The sequence below is a fragment of the Channa argus genome, chromosome 6, assembly GCF_033026475.1.
Source record: "Channa argus isolate prfri chromosome 6, Channa argus male v1.0, whole genome shotgun sequence".
Lineage (NCBI taxonomy): Eukaryota > Metazoa > Chordata > Actinopteri > Anabantiformes > Channidae > Channa > Channa argus.
The window spans coordinates 28115650-28133528 of NC_090202.1; the positions used below are offsets into that span (position 1 = coordinate 28115650).

General features: G+C 42.4%; 2 protein-coding genes and 1 long non-coding RNA gene across 6 annotated transcripts; 1 reads left to right on the plus strand and 2 right to left on the minus strand.

Annotated features, from left to right (window-relative positions):
- Positions 1 to 867: 867 nt before the first annotated feature.
- Positions 868 to 12179, plus strand: chp2 (calcineurin-like EF-hand protein 2). Of its 2 annotated transcripts, none has more exons than XM_067507728.1 (7): positions 868 to 2899; positions 8473 to 8545; positions 8838 to 8918; positions 9917 to 10041; positions 10128 to 10189; positions 10262 to 10384; positions 10762 to 12179. In XM_067507728.1, the coding sequence occupies exons 1-7, from the start codon at positions 2890 to 2892 to the stop codon at positions 10813 to 10815; spliced, it is 528 nt and encodes a 175-aa protein (XP_067363829.1). In that variant the 5' UTR covers positions 868 to 2889; the 3' UTR covers positions 10816 to 12179. The 2 variants fall into 2 exon arrangements, with proteins under 2 accessions (XP_067363829.1, XP_067363828.1); XM_067507727.1 differs by lacking the exon at positions 868 to 2899 and adding an exon at positions 6816 to 7571.
- On the minus strand, positions 5655 to 8466 carry LOC137128987 (uncharacterized). Its single transcript, XR_010914667.1, has 3 exons — positions 8049 to 8466; positions 6615 to 6767; positions 5655 to 5775 (listed from the first exon to the last, which is right to left on the minus strand). It is a non-coding gene; the product is annotated as an uncharacterized lncRNA (long non-coding RNA).
- Positions 12180 to 12329: 150 nt separating the features above from the next.
- On the minus strand, positions 12330 to 17876 carry cox7a1 (cytochrome c oxidase subunit 7A1). 3 transcript variants are annotated; one of them, XM_067507730.1, is made up of 4 exons: positions 17719 to 17876; positions 14161 to 14247; positions 12695 to 12779; positions 12330 to 12551 (listed from the first exon to the last, which is right to left on the minus strand). In XM_067507730.1, the coding sequence occupies exons 1-4, from the start codon at positions 17731 to 17733 to the stop codon at positions 12493 to 12495; spliced, it is 246 nt and encodes an 81-aa protein (XP_067363831.1). In that variant the 5' UTR covers positions 17734 to 17876; the 3' UTR covers positions 12330 to 12492. The 3 variants fall into 3 exon arrangements, with proteins under 3 accessions (XP_067363831.1, XP_067363830.1, XP_067363832.1); XM_067507729.1 differs by having other exon boundaries at positions 17635 to 17757; XM_067507731.1 differs by lacking the exon at positions 17719 to 17876 and adding an exon at positions 17426 to 17455.
- Positions 17877 to 17879: the final 3 nt, after the last annotated feature.

The following is a 17879-nucleotide window of genomic DNA, read 5'->3' on the forward strand; positions in this document are numbered from 1 at the left end:
CAGATCTGAACTATCCAGCCAGTAGAATTTGAGATTGGTGTGGAAACGTCAGAGGGTATCTTCATTAGGGGCTTCTCGAGTCTTCAAAGTGTCTACAAACTGTAACGTGTCATTTCTTTCTCTCCTGCAGCACTGGACAGGAATTTTCTGTCTCATTACCAGCCTGCTTGGTCTCAGTGGGACGTTCCTTCTCATCCGTCTCTCTTCTGGTAGAAGCTGGACGGCAGAGCGTCACCTCTCATTTGTCTCTGGAAACAATGGCACAGTTATATAATCACATTCTTCACATATTTTTACCAAAAAAAAAAAAGTTTTCAGGAGACACATTTTCAGCCTTTTACTGCAGATAGTTGTTCTTTCTACAGACCCACAATGGACATGGACAGGTTTACAACAATCCCTTAATCTTTGGGTGGTGGCCATGTTGTTTGTATTTCCTGAATATTGTGGCGGGATTCAACGCACAATGTAGTCAGTGTGTTTACATTGTGTCAACGCAGAATATTTGTTATTTGTTTTCTGGTTGTGTTGAGCTCAGCTCAACAGCTGGACACTTCACAAAGTGGCTCTGGTGTGTTTGTGCTTTCAGTAATTCATCCAGGCAACAAGTCCACACTGTTGCTGTTAATGCACATGATTGTGGTTGTTCCAGCCCAAGTGGACACACTGTCCTATTTCCCGCCATTGTCCTGCATTACTTCTGCAGGAGAGCAGCAGCTTTTTCCCCGTTTCCTCTCTGGATCAACACTTCCTGACAGTACACAGTACATTGACCACTATTAAACTATACTATAAAGACTATACCCACTAAATAGAAAACTTTAGTGGGTATAAGTCTGCATTTAGCCAGTGTGTGTGTCACATTTAACATGTAAGTGGGTCTAAGCCGACAGTATTGTTGCTTGCTGTGTTTTGTTCATGTCCATCACAGTTGAGATTAAGTCTAATTAACCTCAAGTTTAGATTAAGTTAGACTGTCCCCTGGACTGTCCCCAGAAAAAACTGACCCGCTTAGTATCAACGTGTTTGTTGGTTCCTTCTTTAGGTTTGCTTTTCCAGGACCGTACTGTGGCCGACTTCAGTTTTATTTTCAGTGGGTGAAGGACATGTCGAGTTTGGTTACTGACATTGAACTTGCTTCTTTGGGTTCTAGTTTGGGTCGGACATGTACATAAATGACTTTAAACTTCCCATTGACTTCCCATGTTATAAAACCTCTATACTTTTAGCAGAAAAATGCCTCCAGATGACATCATTGGAGGAACCTTCAATTCAAATTATCATCATCATCTTGTTGCTCACACTATGGAGTTTGTGATCCCAGTCAACCTGCTTTTCCAGATGACATCATCTAAAGTCTAAACCTCCGATGTCCCCTGGACGAGCTTTTCAGCCAGATGCAAAGAAACATTTTAACATAGTGAAGTCAGAGAGACGTTTAAAAGCACTAATGTACATTTACACCCTAAACTACAGCGATAGAAAGCAAGTTGAAAATTTGTGAAGTTGCCCTTCAAGGTCTGATGTTCGACTTGGCCAGTAGCAAACCTTTTTTTCCCCTCTGAAGTCATTTGTTGAGTCATTTGTTCACAGTGTGTTTTGGATACTTGTGTTTCTCCATGATGAAGCTCCAGCACATTCGTTTTGACACATTTCCCTGTAAACTTGCAGACAATGTTTCTGTTCACATCTGAATTCAATCCGCTACTACGATCATGAGTTAAAGTATCAATAAAGATCAGTGAGTTTGATCCAGAAGCAGCCATGCAGCACTAACCATGATACTACCCTGACCGTGCTTCACAGATGAGCGTGGATAGTTTGGTTCATGAGCAAAGTCTGTCTTCCTCCACACATCGGTAAAGGTTCATTTTGGCCTCATCACTCCATAAAACCTGATTACAGAACTTTTGTGGATCATCTCTGGACTTTTTTGACTTCCTGATTTTGTTTACATCCTGTTGTGCAACCTCTGTGTTCGTGCTCATTGATTTTCAGACGCTGTATTGTGATACCTTCAGCTCCACTCTGTGGAGGTTGTGGTTGGCGTCACTGACGTCACCAGCTGCTGTTGACCGACCTGCTCGGTGTATATTGCTTCTTTCTTTGGTCGTACTGGTTTTGCCCCATTTACTCTCTGTAATTGTTGATAAAGCAACATAAAAACCAAGTTTTCCCTGATACAATCCAGACTTGAAACCAAGAGTCATCGTTAGAGCTATTTCTTGTTTATACTGTAATTAAAATGTTTCGAAGGGACTTTTTAACTAAATAATTACTTTCAATCTTTAGGATTCATTTTAACTAAACTGGCATCTGTCTGCTTTATTACGTTTCAAAAGTGAACTGGATAATCGAAAGGATTTCACATCTTGGTTTCAGATATGTAGTAATCTAAAGTAAATGGTGTGTTGTTTGTTTTGAACCACCTCTTTACGTTCTCTGTGTACTGTTGAACAGCTTCCTATTGTGTTGGTCAGTCCCTGACCTGTTCTGATTGCAGCAGAGCCAGGCGGTGGTCAGGAGAGTTAAGAAAGGGGGTCAGAGTTCACTGAGACAGGAAAACCTCGTTCGTTTCCTGCTGGCTCTCAGACAACACACACACACATTTTTGGTTTTATTCGTTGTGACAGTTTGGGAAAAGCCCTGCGAGCCTGCAGCGCTGTGTCTTTGTGTGTTTGGCCTTCGCTGCAGCATCAACTCTGACCATCTGTCAGTCAACCCACCTGTCACTCAGACACTTAGACACTGACTTTAGTGTCGCGGTCACATGTGAACACCACCTCACACCGACGGATGAGCTGAAAACAATATGAAACAATATGAATATGGGCTCAGAGGGTGAAGAGCCGCCTGCCTCCCAGACTGAAAGACACACAACGGCTACAAATGAGACACGGTTTGTCCACAATCCACTTTTTGCCTTTGTCAATTGTTCCGTCTTTAGTTGTTGTGTGTTTGTTTTTGTTTTTTTCTATTGTTGGGTTCATCTTGTGTAGTTTTGATTGCTTTTTCTTTTTGCTCATTTTTTGATTGGTTTGTTGGTATTTTGGGTGGTGGTCAACCTTTTTACTAAGCCCCTTTGTCTCTGGTTGTTCTGCTGCTCTCTGTGGGGATTTTGTGTCAAAATTAAGCTTTTCTATGTTCAAACCACAAATTTTAACATTCAGCTCATTTAGAAGCTCTGGCCAACGGGACTCCTGACTTTGCAGGCTTTTGCTGAATATCAGAAGTCTGCAGGCCGAGTCCTAAGCTTCAGTGCCATAAGGAGGCACAGGTTCCAGCTGTAACTGTGTGAACAGTAGATGAATGAGATTTATCGTTTATTGACTGATTGTTCTGTTGTTGGAGCACAGGGTGACTACTGTGTAATCTGTGTACCCGCCCACGTGTCGCCTCTTATCACATACTGAACATACCTGCACTTTCATTTCAAGGGCTGGAAAAACCTCCACAGGTAAACTGAGAGACACGGTGACTGTGCGTGAATTATGAGAAATGAAAAAAAAACAAATGTCACGATGGATGAGTGAAGAAAAGAGGTGCAGTTCTGGCTGTGCCAGCACTTGAAGCTTGGTGATTAGTTTCGTGCAAAAATGACAGATGGGAATCTGTTTTTACAAATCAGCAAATAGCTGATCGGTTGCATGGAGGCAGCCCTGTCTCCTAAAACGTACCTTCCTATACAAATGAACTGCAAATGCTATTAACTTTTACCCTTAGCATTAATTTACCACTTACCAACCACGTTTCCTGTGAACATAATGACAATGTGTGGATATGTAACGTAAAAGACAGGTTTCAAATGCATTGTTGCTAAACTTAGCAATGAAATGTTACCAGGCGACATATTTGTGTCCGACCAAATTTCCAATCTTGCAGCAAAAATATCCAGTTTTGTTTTCTGCTGCAACATGTCATCCTGCAGTACAATGTCCAGTTTGATCAGCTCCTATTTCCCTTAGTGAAAGTACCGTTTCATTCATTACACGTGTTCAGTTGTATAGGAAGGTAACACTTAGCACTTAGCCTGCTGTGAATGCTGACCATGTTTAATGTCACGTCATTTTCAGACTTTGTGCCTTCTCCAGTTCTGCCACGACCCTCTGAGCCAGGGAGGACTGTGGCCGACCAACCGCTGATGGCTCGAGCTTGGCTGGAATATTTAATGAACCTGAAACCAAAGTTATCGGTTCAGGTCTTACTCGGCCTCCAGTGCCAGTCACTCCAAAGCTGTGGCAGAGACACCAAAGGGCAAAGGGCTGACTGACTGCTTCATCCAGAATATCTCCAATACTTGAAACACAAGATGACTGTAAACACAGGCTTTTCCTAACTCTGCCCATAAACTGAAGGAAAATGCCTGAACTGTAGATAGTTGGTTACTTTGACTGACGCTGAACATTTATCTTTGTCTGTTGTCAGTGTTTGATGTGAAGCACTTTGTGAGCGTAATTATTCCTTTAACTGCTCTGACACACTCTTCTGAGACTGTTTGGGTTTCACTCGGCACCTGAACGTTATCCTCGCATGTTCTTCCCAAGTCTGGTGCTGAAGGTGGATCTTGGAGAAAGAGTCCAATGCTCGCTGACCTTCGCATCCTTCAGGCTTGAGCTGCCTGTTAAAACTCTTTTGGGACATAAGAATGAAAACAACAGATGGGAAATCTTGAGCTTTTGCAACAGCTCTTTATTCAGATAAACAGCTGATAAGTTATTGTGCATGTTACTGGGAGGAACGCAAAGTCAGCCTGCCAAGCCGTGTGTGTGTGCGTGTGTGCGTGCGTGTGCGTGTGTGTGTGCGTGCGTGTGTGTCTGCGTGTGTGTGTGTGTGTGCGTGTGTGTGCGCATGCACTCAGAATTCTTTGGGTCAAAGTGCAAAAGGAGAAGCTGAATCAGTGCTGATTACACTTTACTACTACACCACAAAAGTAAAGGTGCCGATAATTAATAATTATTGGCGACATGACACAAACTTCAAGCTCATTAATAACAAGTCCGGTGGTGAATATGGGCTTTTTCAAGCTTGTTTGATTAGAAGCAATCACCTGCATCAAAAGTGAAGGCGGCATGAGGAGCATAAAATCCCACAGTTCAGCTTTAAACACTGCAGATTTAGAAAGTACTGTGTATTTATTCATGTAAGAATATATTAAGTACTAATCAGCAGCTGTAACTTGTTGCCATCTTCTCACATATCTACATTAACACTGTACATTTGCCCCACATGAACAAATGCTTGTTGAAACATTTGTCTTCTTAGCTATTAACACATTTAGAAATATTTGAATATTAACCTCTGAAAAGTGTCTTTAAAGTACTGTAAAAATAAACATATCATTTTTTTTAGCATCTTGGGCTTTAATTGTTAGTAGTAACAGCTTAATCCACACACGAAATTTACCTGAAGGTCCATTGAGACCAGCGTTCAGCTTCCTGCCTTAATCAGTTGATGACAGTGTAATGTTACATCTTCTGTTAATGTTAGAAGTTTTATTGTTATAACTGTTTGTGATTATCTTAATATCCCAGTAGAACCTTCAGTAAAGAATCTGGCAGGTCACTGATACTGGAATAACACCTAAACTGGCCCAGTTTCCAGTCGCAGACTGACCTGAATGTCTTCCTGAGCAGTGTGTAATTTATGTGGACATGTCTCCATCTAGTGTCCCAAAGATGTGCAGGCACTTCCTAAGGTCACTGCAACTGCTCTGCAACACGTCTTTGTCGATCCACCATCAAGTTCACAAAACGCTGTCACACAACCTGCAACTGGCTGAAAGCAGAAAAAGGTCAAATCAGCCAATGTGTGTGAGAACAGTCAGTTCTACAAAGCTTTTCCCCTCAGCTCATTTATCATCTGCACCATAACACACACACACAGTGAACAGTATGCAGTTAAAGTTAAGTTGTTCTGAGCATCATAGAATCCAAACACAAATGATAAAAACATGCAAACATTACAGCATTACACACCACACAGGCAAACGCTTGAGGATAAAAGCATTTCAAATAAGAAGGACACAGAATCAGAGCGAGGCAAACACACAGGCTGAGGTCCAGAACAGCAGGAACAGCAGGAGCCCTGTACAGGTGGTAGCTTAGTTAGTAGAGCAGTCATCCACGAACCACAGGGTCAGTGGTTCGACTCCCGGTCATCCCTGTCTACATGCTGAAGTGAAGTGTCCCTGGGCAAGACACTGACTGCTTGTCCCTATCGTCTGCTGCTAAGTTGTAAGTGGCTTTGGATCAAAGCGACTACGAAACAACTCATTGTAACCGTTTCCTACAAATTAGAATCATGTTTTCCTTAAACATTATTCTTAACTTCTTCCCCACTATGTTTCCTGTGAACTTTATTTGTTGTTTGTCCTTCTGGCTTTTCCCTCAACTTCAGTTTCCACAGCCATTGACACAACCCCCCCATGCTGGGAAAGGGGATGGTCATTTTGTGACCCTATGGTCAGTGGGCAGCCACTGAAGATATCAATGAAACGTATTTTTGTGCTCCTCCTTGTTGTCTGCTGTAATATGTGATCCAGTTTGTGTAACTGCAGCGTGATATTGTTGTGAAGACTGAGGCCAATAAAATGGGTTTTTTTGCTCTAAACACACCCAAAATCTTTCTCTAAGCCTTAACGTCAGTGATTTCTTGCCCAGACCGAACCAGACACAGGACTCAAGAATCCATCTCAGGTCTTTGGCTTCACAGTCCAGTGCTTTGCACACCTGCCACCGTCCCCAACCAGCTCCTGGCTGCTCCTTTACCTTAATAAAAGAAAAAAAAAATACTTTGCATCAGAACATAATGATTAACTTATTACATTTACTACAAAAACACAATGAGCTTTGCAGTTTAGTTGCATAGGAGCATCACTATTAGCAGACGGGATTGTTACAAGTGAAGAGACATTTACTGCCGCTTTAAAAACTTCTGAATGTTTTTAGGATTTTCAAAAACCCAGTGAGACACAGTTGGCTGATCTGTGGTGAACAGTGACTGACTTACCTCTTTCTTTTGACAAGCTACTTTAAGCCTGAACACAGCGATTCAAGTCTGAATGTGTCTCAGTACCTGCAGCAGCACAAGATTCTTCCCACCTTCACTAACAAATGCAACTCGGGGTTCTTTTGCACAAAGCAAAGAACTTTTTTTTTCAATAGCTTTTTTTATATTTGCACAGTTGCTCAATTAGTTTTTTCCCCCAACATTTAACACTGAATAATTCATATTAATTCATCTTATAATAAACTCCAAAACTGAAATTGTTCAGTTTTGTTCAAACTCCTAAAGTTACTGCTTTGTAACAAACAGCTGTAATTGTTAGTTTTGTGAAAGTCAACACTACATTTCCACACAGCTCCTCTCCTGCAACACAGGAGTTAAACAGCCACTGATCAGTGAGTGGCAGTTAGGACGCCTCATTGTCATTGGCTGGCTGCACGTCCGTCACGGAGCAGAGCAAAAAGAAAAATACTGTCCATGAAAAACAACAGGCAGCACCATGGGCTCCAGCAGCTCCAGCATCAGCACCGTCCCAAACGCCCGGGAGCTCATGCAGGAAACTGGCTGTGAGTTGAGATGCTTGTTTTCATTTTGGCTCCAGTTGCTTGTTTTTTTTTCTTTTCAGACGGGGAAAAGAAAGTTCAAGGCGTTTTAAAGCGTGTTACAAACCCAGACTGTCCCCTGATGGACCGTCACACAGTGGCAGCTGTTTAAACTGCGTTTGGCAACAGATAAATAATAATCTGCACACAGGTTAAATAATATGATATTCACAGGCACATTGCTGTTTTTAAAATCACACTGACGATGATTGCTGAGCTCTGAGAGTCCTATTAACTATCTACTACTACTACAGTACTTCTAATATTAGTAATAATCACAATCATTGTAATAAGTATAATAATTTTAATATAATAATTAAATGTATAGTTAATGTCAAATAAGAAGAAAATCTAATTATATAATTATTATAAGAAAAACGTATTGATAAAAACTATGGAAACTAAAAATCTGCAGTTCTAACAGCTTGTCCATAAAATCACCTGCATGTCCATAAAACTAAAGTGCTGATGAAGACCAGTGTGATTCATCTGAAAGCTGAGGACGTCTATGAGTCTTTAGTGGAGCTCGTTTTGGCAGCTTTTCCCAGGATTAAAGTTAATTTTAGGAATTATTTTGGATCAAAATGTTCTCCGTCCTATGGTGGTGGTGTGTCTGCGTGTGTGTGTGTGTGTGCGGGTGTGTCGGCCGTTTTGTCTGTTGTTTATCTCGGGCCTCCAGTGGACAGCCTGGACTGTCCTCACTGATAAAGAAACTGTGGGGGCAGATGCATGTAGCAGATTAGTCCCCGAAGCCTCGTCCTCGCTGTAAAACACGTTGTGGCCGTTTCTGAACAGTACAGATGATCAATGTGGGTCTAAGTTTGTGATTAGCCTGCAATCAATCAACTGTGTGTGTGTGTTTCAGTCTCTGCTGCTCATCTCCGGCGTCTGTACGAGAGGTTTGAGTTTCTGGACAAAGACCAGCGAGGACAGCTCAGGTTGGTGGACAAACGTCACAAAACCATCATCATCGTAGCCTGAACAGACACACTGTGTTTTTCTGAAATAAAAAAATGTATTAACGCATGATACTGAAGCTTCAACATGTCAATTAGACTCGTGGTCACATTTTTCCTCAGGTGACAATAAATGTAAAGGAAAAATGTGATGCTTTTATGATTCTTCACAAGTTAGCTGTCTTAATGAAGGATTGCAGCTTGAACTCCAGTGCTTCTGTTGCGTGAAGTCTAATTCCTGTGGTCTCATTGTCGTCCAATCTCTGTGTCTCAGACCTCAGGACTTTGGAGCGGTTCCTGAATTGGCCGTAAACCCCATCGGAGACAGAATCATCAGGGCCTTTTTCTCTCCGGGGTAAATCAGTCCGCAAATATCCATCCATCCATTATCTGTAACCTCTTATTCTGTTCAGGGTTGTGGGGGGGCTGGAGCCTGTCCCAGTAAGAGGCGGGGTCCATCCTGGACAGGTCTTCAGTCTGTCTCAAGACTAACAAAGACAGACAATCATTCATACTCACACCTACAGACATCAGTTAACCGGACAGCATGTTTTTGGACTGGAGGACAAAGTCCACATGGGGATTTGAATGCGGAGCTGTGTAAGTAAGGAGCTATTAGTCAGCTGAAACAGAAGTTGGGCGTCAGACAGGAGAATGATCTAGAAGTTCATCCTGTCTGTTCACAGTTAAGCTTAATCATATTAATCTTAATAAGAGTCCTGGTTAACTTATACCTCACTACAAAAGGAAAACAACCCAGATGATCTCTTCACTTTCAATAATTCATCCCATTCTCCCGTAGGATATCAAATAATAAACAAATTAAATTCACTCCAATAAAGCCAACAAAAACTGACTCCAGCTGCAGTTCATTTACGGGGTTAACACAAGATGAAACAAGCTGCTAAAGTTCAGTCCCCCTATAATCATATGTCCAGAAAACTGAGAAAGGAGGAGATGGTCCTGTGAGTTTGGGTTTGGTTTTCAGTTCATCACGGTTCATGTGGGTGAGGAGGTTCATCAGGTGAAGGGAGTTTAGCCACTAATCGGAGGGTTAACGGGGAAACATGAGGGATGGAAAAACCCAGGGAACGGCACACTTCCCGTCCACAGGTTGTCCATTACCAACAGCCCCCCTTTCTTAGGGACAATGGCTCATTGATTGTAAATGATGTTGTCTGCACTAGAGACAAGTTAATCTGACACAAACCAATGAGTTTAAAAGTCAACAGTCATGGAGGCTCCAGCAGCATCTTGGAGCAGTTTCTGCTTTAATTGGAGCATCCTTTACATTTTCTTGGTTTCACTTTGAAGACGAAAAGGGAACAATTTGTCTTTCTTGATTCTCTCCAGGCAGGAAACTGTGGACTTTGCTGCATTTGTTCGACTTCTGGCTCATTTCCGTCCCGCCGACACAAACAGAACCAGAGTCGGGATGCAGCAAGAGGCAGCCAACAGCAGGAACAGGAAGCTGAAATGTCAGGGGTTTGGGTTTAATCTGCTGCACATTTTCTGAACTGACCTCTGAGCTCTAGCAATGACACTTCTCCTCATCTGTGTGTAGTTGCTTTCCAGCTGTATGACCAGGACAGAGATGGAAAGATCTCTAGAGCAGAGCTTCTTCAGGTAAGTTAAGTCCTTGCTGAAAAAAAATGAAATTGCGATCATTACTGATCGGTTGATGACCACGACCGGCAGGTGCTGCGGGCGATGCTGGAGAAGCAGGTGACGGAGGAGCAGCTACAGAGCATCGCTGAACGAGCCATTCAGGAGGCCGACCTGGACAAAGACGACGCCATCTCCTTCGAGGAGTTCAAGAAGGTGAGAGAGCCCAAGAAAGACTTTGAGTTTTAACAAAGTATAAACGAACCGATCAAAAACCGCCGCAGTGATGTGAAGAACCATTTAGAATCCATTTCTGATAACAGATTCATGTTTCCCCATCATGTGTTAATAACTCTTTATCCTGTTCATTAAGAATCCTGTGACAAACAACAAACACATTTTAAATTATTGTTAAATACTAAAGTTTTAAAAACGAAAAGTAAATTATTTCTACAATTTTCACACAAGCCCCTTTTGCACGAGAAGCTTAAAAGGATTAAATTCTGCTATTAGAATCTTGAATCAGAGATTATCTGCATGGAAAACAATGCAACAAAATGAAACTGAAACGATCTTGTGTATTTTGTTTGCAGTCACTGGAGAAAGTGGACATCGATCACAAGATGAGTATTCGCTTCCTGAGATAGAGACTCGGCCTCTTTAACACTTTTAGTTCGTGCAGGATTGTAGAACCCACATTGTAAATAGATGCTGTTAGTGAAACTGAATCACGATCCCAGTAGAAGCTTCGTCAGGACCGTAAACACTAAGGGACAATGAGGACGTCTCAGATCTGTTAAAAGCCAAACTAGGTCTCACAACCAGTGGGATGAGAAATGACCAAACACCTGCACCTGCTGTGCGGGCAGCGAGGTCAGGTGGGAGGTCAGAACAAGCCCAGTGCGAGTCCTCAGGTGGAGAGACGGTAGCTCACAGGCCGAAGGAGACACAGGCTGAGGTGTCTGAGAGAAGCAGCAAATCACTGGATGGACGTCACCTGCAGCATCGGCTTCACATGGACATTTGCGTCTATCTGTCAAGGTTCCGCCTGTGACCACGCACCCAGTTAGGACTTTGTGTGTGTTGAGTTCTACCATTAAAGAAAGATGTGGACCTGCAGTTTCCATGTCCATATCTAAGGGTTGGGTTTTATTTTCACAATCCAGCATCGTAATCTGCACTGGTTCCTTCTGCCGTGATTTCTACAATTCAACATAACAGCAACACTAAAGCAGCAACGTCAGTCTGACAAACGATGATCTGTTTTCACTCAGGGACGATTAGACGCTTGCTGTAGGAAACACTGAGGATTCCTCAGAATGACTGTAGGAGTCGTGTTTCCCTCACTCACGTCTTGGGTTTGAGCCCTTGTACAAAGAGACAGTTAGTTTGACACCACTTGGTGGAGCTGTTGTTCAGCATTTCCGGTTTCTCTGGCAGCTGGTTGTGTGTTGAACAGCTGGATGAGATTAGAGGTGTTCAGATGGCATCTTAAACTCAAAGCTGCTTCACTTTCTTTGAATAGGAAAGAACCCAAATTCCTCTTCAGTCTGTATTTTTCAGTGTGTGAATCAAGCTCTTTGTTTTTCACTGCTTGTGCTCTGTGTGGGCTGGAGGACGCCACTAAATGTCTCCCTGCAGGTTTTCATTAAAATGTGACTGAGCCGACCCTTTCTAGGTGAGCAACATGCTGCAAATCATAAACCTGGTTCAATCGACCATTGAGCTTTTCTGCTCTTGGAAAATCCTCTACATTGAGAGTGTGAAGAACATTTACCACCATGGTGGCACTGATCTACAAAAGAAGTTCTTAGATGGAGCATCTGGAAGTGTGGGGGTCTGTCAATTTCAAGAGCTTACTGCAGTAGCATAGTATACAATAATATGATATTGCTGTTACAATAGTACTGCATGTTCTTATATTATGGGGGGTGTTGTTGTTGTGTTGTTTTTTTTTATAGTTTAATTGTAAGTGTACTGCAATAAAAAACCATTTGTAAGCACAAACACACTTTCTGTTCCAGCTCACGATTTCTTCAAGCCAATGGCTTCATGTGTTTTCTTTTAAGTGAATTGACAGGGTTGCTACTATATAAGGAGCTTTGTTCAGTGGTCTAAACCTGTTCTTACTACCCCCCTTTAAAAATGTGACACAGCAACATTTACTCAGAACATTTTATCCAATTTTCACTCGCGAGCACATTTGTTACACAAGAACAGTGACTGTGACATATTGCAGGACGTTGTCACGATAAGATGAGCATGGAGCAAACAAACGGGTTTGCAGGCGTTGGACAGAGCCGAGCCCGGGATTGCTGCTCCTCCTACGCTTTCTTCGGGGGCAGAGAGGCCATGAGCAGCCAGTACAGAGAGTAACAGGTTCCTGTGCAGGAGAAAAATGGTTGGACAGTGTATTAAGGTCAATGTTCCATCGTCCTACAGCAAAACGACCCAAAGCTGAGCTGCTGGGAGCAGCTTCCATGTAGGATAATTCAATAAAAAAACTTCTAAAAAAGAAGTCGTTACCTGCGATAGTTAGCGTCATGGTTGCTCGGTAGAGCAGAACATCGCTGGTTCCTCCTTTGATGTGGACTGGCAGCCCATTGTCCTCCTGTAACCATAGAAACCACGTGGTTAAATTAGCTTAATGCTGCACCTCCATGTCAACACTGATCTGCAGCAGTGCAGGTTTGGGGTCGTGGGGAGCTGGAGTCTCTCCCAGCTGTCATTGGGTGAGAGGCAGGATGGACAGGTCTCCAGTCTGTCTCAGGGCCATGACAGAAAGACATGCACAGACAGACAACCATCCACACTCACATTGTGTTAACTTAACATGCATGACTTTGGACTGTGGGAGGAAACCATGAGGGGAGAACCACAGCAGTGCCAACCCCGGCCTGCACTATCCAGTCACATTTGATTTAAAAAAGCACAAGCACGTCTGAGCTTTTACTTCATTTGTACATTTTTTTTGAGACCAGGAACATGACACACATGTAGATCTGCACCTGCCACCAGCTATTTAAACAGTAACTGTGGTTATTTGTGAAAGAGGAAATGAGAAATAACTGATACTTTAAACATTTATGTTTAAGTACTTAGTCACATTGAGTGTCACAGTGATGCTGCTGTCTGTCCTCTACATTCATGTGAGCAGCAAAAAATCCCAAACTAAATATTTAGAGTATCCAGAGGACGGGGTGCTGGTGTTCGGGCTAAATAAAACCTTCACACGGCGGCAGCAGGCCACAGCCTGTCTGAGGAATTCATCACCATTCATGACAAATCTTTGAGCTGTAAAGTAAGAAGCTGTATGTTGGTGTTAGAAAGGAATGAGTGGACAAAGTACTCAAACTATACTACAGTAAAAGTACAAACACACAAACAAAAACTGACATTTCTACTTAACTAAAAGTAAGTAAGTACATGATTTTGATTTTAATTAAAGTATTAAAAGTCCTTTTCTGTAGACCAGTGCTGCCTTATGTTGGGGGGGGGACGCACAGAGTTAAAGAGCCACAGAAATAAATCCCTTAACAAGGAGGAAACCTGTGGATGGTCCCTAGTATGTAGCTGCTTCCTTCAGAGGGACAGGAGGACAAAACATGTCAGTAAATCTACTTAAGTAAAGAACAGTAAAAATAGACTTTGTTACTGTCCCCCACCGATAAACGAATGGACACAGACACACCATAAAACCCTGAAGACTCCCTGAACAAAACACCTGAACCCATAAACGCACTTTTCCACAGTAAACATGTTCGGCCCTTCAAAGATTTGGTTTTGGCTGAACTGGGCTGCGGATACATTTCTGGTCTAACTTCTACACATAATATTTCAAGCTATTTCCTGCTTTCTTGTTGCTGATGATAAAAACATCTGTCATATTTTTTTACTGAAGGCAGTAAAATAGAATAATTTCCTATTATCCACAAACTTTCTGAAGGATATCTAATCCTTTAGGCTCTTCCTGCCTTTCTCCGCTGCTTTACCTGGAAAAGCTTCTGGGCCTCAGGGACTTTGTTCTTCAGCTGTCTGGTGGAACTGCTGAAGGCTCGGACGGCCAGAGATGGAACTTTCTGAAGCGTAAGAAAACAGAAATTGGAAAGAGTGAAGATGAAATGCAGCTGGACAGAGGAGGAGAGTCAGAGCCAGAACCAGAGCCAGAGCCAGAGCCAGAGCCAGTCCCAGTCCCAGTTCCAGTCTTAGTGAGAGTATTCAGGTCTGAGCTTTTAATCTCTGCAAACCAAGTGTCAGGACTGTTCTAAATGTAATTAAAACAGAAAGCAGTGATAGTGTGTGAGGGCAGCACGGACATTAATTCTATCCATTGTGTATCCACTGTTTGGAATCCTGCAGCATCAGCTCACGTTTTGCTACTTTGACTCTAAATTCTGGTGAATTCTTTTAAAGGGCCAATTGCTTTCTATGCTTTTACTTCAGGGTTTAAATGTACATTAAGGATTTTAAACTTCCCTCTGAATTCATCATTTTAAAATAATTCTCTGCTTCTAGCTGAAAAGCAGGTTGACCATGATTAGAAACTTCATAGTGTGACCAACTAGAGGACCGAATATGAACTGAAGGTGCCTCCAAGTGATGTCATCTGGAGGCATTTTTCCAGCGTGAAGAAGATCATTTGAAATGGGGAAGTCAGAGGGACGTTTCATGGTATCTATGTACATGCACCCAAACTACAACTAAAAGAAGCAAGTTCAAAATCAGAACACAGACTCCAGGTGTGTTCTCACCTGCCGTGCGGTTTGATTCTACATAAAATTTGCCTGAGTTTCTCTCTCTGCTGGTTTTGTCCATCGCATCAGACACCCGGCCAGCTTATACACACAACTGCTAGATTTGTATGAAGCTGTCATAGAGTTTTTATTGATTTGTCACACTAATTATAACTTATGTTACAGAGCTGCAACCACACTGTGCTGGAGCAGCATCTGTTGGTGATTCAAACTGGGCAGGACCCTGTCAGCTGACACACTTTCATGCAGTGTAACTGCGACCGTGTTTGTATTGTCATCAGAGTGGAATTGACTTAATTTGTAACAAGTCTTTAACGTGTTCATTTAGAAAACATCTGCAACGTGTTTTTCTCCTGAATCGCTGCCAAAACATCGGCTTAACAAATGCTGAAACCACTGACTACAGCTTCATTTAACTGTTTCCTAATTCAGGTCAAATTCTCGCTGCTTTTATTAAAGTGAGACGAACACGGTGGTCGTGCTTCACATTTATTTCCACCACATTTTCCAGGAGACAGGGCTGGTTAGGCTGGAACTGTTGGCAGTAACAAAGAACTGATAATCATGCGTTGAGAATAAGACGAAAGGTTTGAATTAATTTGATGTTCTGACCGGATTGAGTTTGGAAACTGCCCAACATCAATTATCATTACACAGATCAGGCAGAACATTACGTAATTTAATTTCAACTTTTACAATGTTAAAATCGCTCAGTTTTTTAGTTGAAACTGTCAGAAAGGTGATAATTCTCCCGTTAATTATTAAGGGCGAAGTTGGTTAGTGGGGTCGTACTGCAGTGTGTTACAGTATGAGAACAGCTGCTAATGTTGTGGCCTCGTTCATTGTAAGTAGATGCATTAAATTGATGCTTCTCATCAATACGATGAAGAAATCCTGCACTTATCTGCCAAATATTGAAGGAAAAAAGAATTTATTTGTTTTTGTGGGACATGGTCCCAGAGTAACTAGAGCAAGAATGATTTGTGTGCTGCTCTTTGGCCCCTGTGTTGTTTCGTTTTAAGGAATAACTGAAGGTTTGTTGAAATATTCATCTGTGCGACTGAACCAAAGCTGGAAAATGCAATAGTAACAGCTTATTGAACTGAAGAGAATTGATAAATACCAAACAGTAAAAGCCTGAACCTGTCAACAATTGTTTCACTGGGGTGACGTCATTATTTACGGAGAATGTGAAGAGGTCACAAACCGTCAGCGAAGGAGGGAACACTGGAACACTGACTGGGCCTACTGGGAACAATGAGGTTGAAATTAAGTTTCTCTGGGAAACAACAAAACATTGTAATAACAGTTAGGAGACAGTGTTGTGTGTTCAACACGTGTGTGTGTTTGCACAGAATATGACTCATTCGAATGTGCGTCTGGTTCCTAACAGCCACAGTTTCATCCAGAGAATGTCCCCACACTGAGGCGTCTGAAATCAATAACTTTGTTTTTTAGTCCCATTTAACAAAGCGTGGTTTGTTTAAAGTTGCTTCCTGCTGCGTCGAGAAGCAGCCGTCCACGCTCGTCATGTTCCTGCTGCTCTAAACAGGAGAGTATTTTATTTTGGAATGACACAGCTCAGCTGCCACTTCCTCCCGCACTTTAAGATTTCCGTTTGACTTGTCAACTCTCCACCAAGGTCACACTGGGCTGCTGCAGGCGTAACCGGCATCACCACCGGCCAATCGCAGCCTCTGAACTTGGCACTTCAGCCAGTCAGTAGGCAGAGAAGCGTCAGACAGATCAACTGTGCCAAACTGTGCTGTGTTTTCCACTGTGGAGTCAGTTTACAGTCGAGCACTTTCAGTCTCTGCAAAGACACCGTCCAGTCCTGTATAATCTGCAAACTGTAGCGTCTCTGCTTCCCAGATTGTTCACTGAACGCAAACTAACAAAAACTGCAAACACAATTCCGTGTGTTTAATGTGACATTGATCTCACTGTCACACAAAGACCACACAGCCTGCAGCATTATATGGTTTCTATTTGTGGCTTTTTCTTCACATGAGACAATGCTTCTTGTAAGCAGGATGCAGCAAATAAAGTTTAATTACTGACACATAATGGACAAAACCAGTGGGAAAAGCAGAATTTCTGAGGAATGAAACTGTGATAAAACAAGATTGTGCTCTGTAAAATAACAACATAACTTTCAATCCTGTCTCCAAAGTTCAACATCTTGTAACTGGAAACTGATCACTGACTGAAATCCGATCCAATGTGTTTCAAATAAAAGAAGCTCTTTGCGTTAATGCACAGTTTTAATGATTAACAACGTTAAAGTAGGTTTTGCTACGTCACAAGCACATTTCCATCTGCAAACTGACTCCAGATAAAGTACAATGATTCCCAATCAAACGTTTTGGACTCCATGAAGTAAATTGTCTTTTGTCTGTTTCTGTGCTGCAGGTTCAACCTGTTTCTCTGTGTGTGTGTGTGTGTGTGTGTGTGTGTGTACGTGCTGCACTGCATTGTGCTGAGAGAGGAGAAGAAAAGTGACCTGGTGTCCAGTCATGTGAAATGGTCCTGCAGTCAGTAAATACAGAGCAGGTCCGTGTGACTCCCAACACAAACACAAAGTAAACGCCGGCTTGTGACGGACTTTAGCTTTCTGTCCTACACAGCACAAAGGTCAGGCCTGATTACCTGAGTCGCTCAGCCTGACACAACAACACTGCTCATTCTGTCCTCGCTGCACCTGCTTTTTACCTGAAATGATCCAGAAGAAAAACCAGATACAGAAACAGGAGGAAGACTTGTGGATAAAAGCAGAAAAAGAACAGTTGTAGTTACCAGTAGGTGATTCATGTCTGTGGTGGTGTGTGTCGAGCTGCACTGCTGCACTTCACCCTCACAAGAACTAGCGTGCACACACACACACACACACACATTTTTGAATCACTGCCAAACTACGATCTGCTGCAGAGGCCAAACTTTCTGCCTTCGGCAACACT

Excerpts from the sequence above, each read along its gene's own strand:
- chp2 (XM_067507727.1), top strand. The coding sequence starts at position 7,505 with ATGGGCTCCAGCAGCTCCAGCATCAGCACCGTCCCAAACGCCCGGGAG. Across the intron at positions 8,546-8,837 it reads GACCAGCGAGGACAGCTCAG|ACCTCAGGACTTTGGAGCGG; the intron begins GTTGGTGGACAA and ends TCTGTGTCTCAG. Across the intron at positions 10,042-10,127 it reads CAGGAACAGGAAGCTGAAAT|TTGCTTTCCAGCTGTATGAC; the intron begins GTCAGGGGTTTG and ends ATCTGTGTGTAG.
- cox7a1 (XM_067507729.1), bottom strand. The coding sequence starts at position 17,733 with ATGAATCACCTACTGGTAACTACAACTGTTCTTTTTCTGCTTTTATCC. Across the intron at positions 14,248-17,634 it reads TTTCTTCTGGATCATTTCAG|AAAGTTCCATCTCTGGCCGT; the intron begins GTAAAAAGCAGG and ends CTTACGCTTCAG. Across the intron at positions 12,780-14,160 it reads AGGCCCAGAAGCTTTTCCAG|GAGGACAATGGGCTGCCAGT; the intron begins GTAAAGCAGCGG and ends CTATGGTTACAG.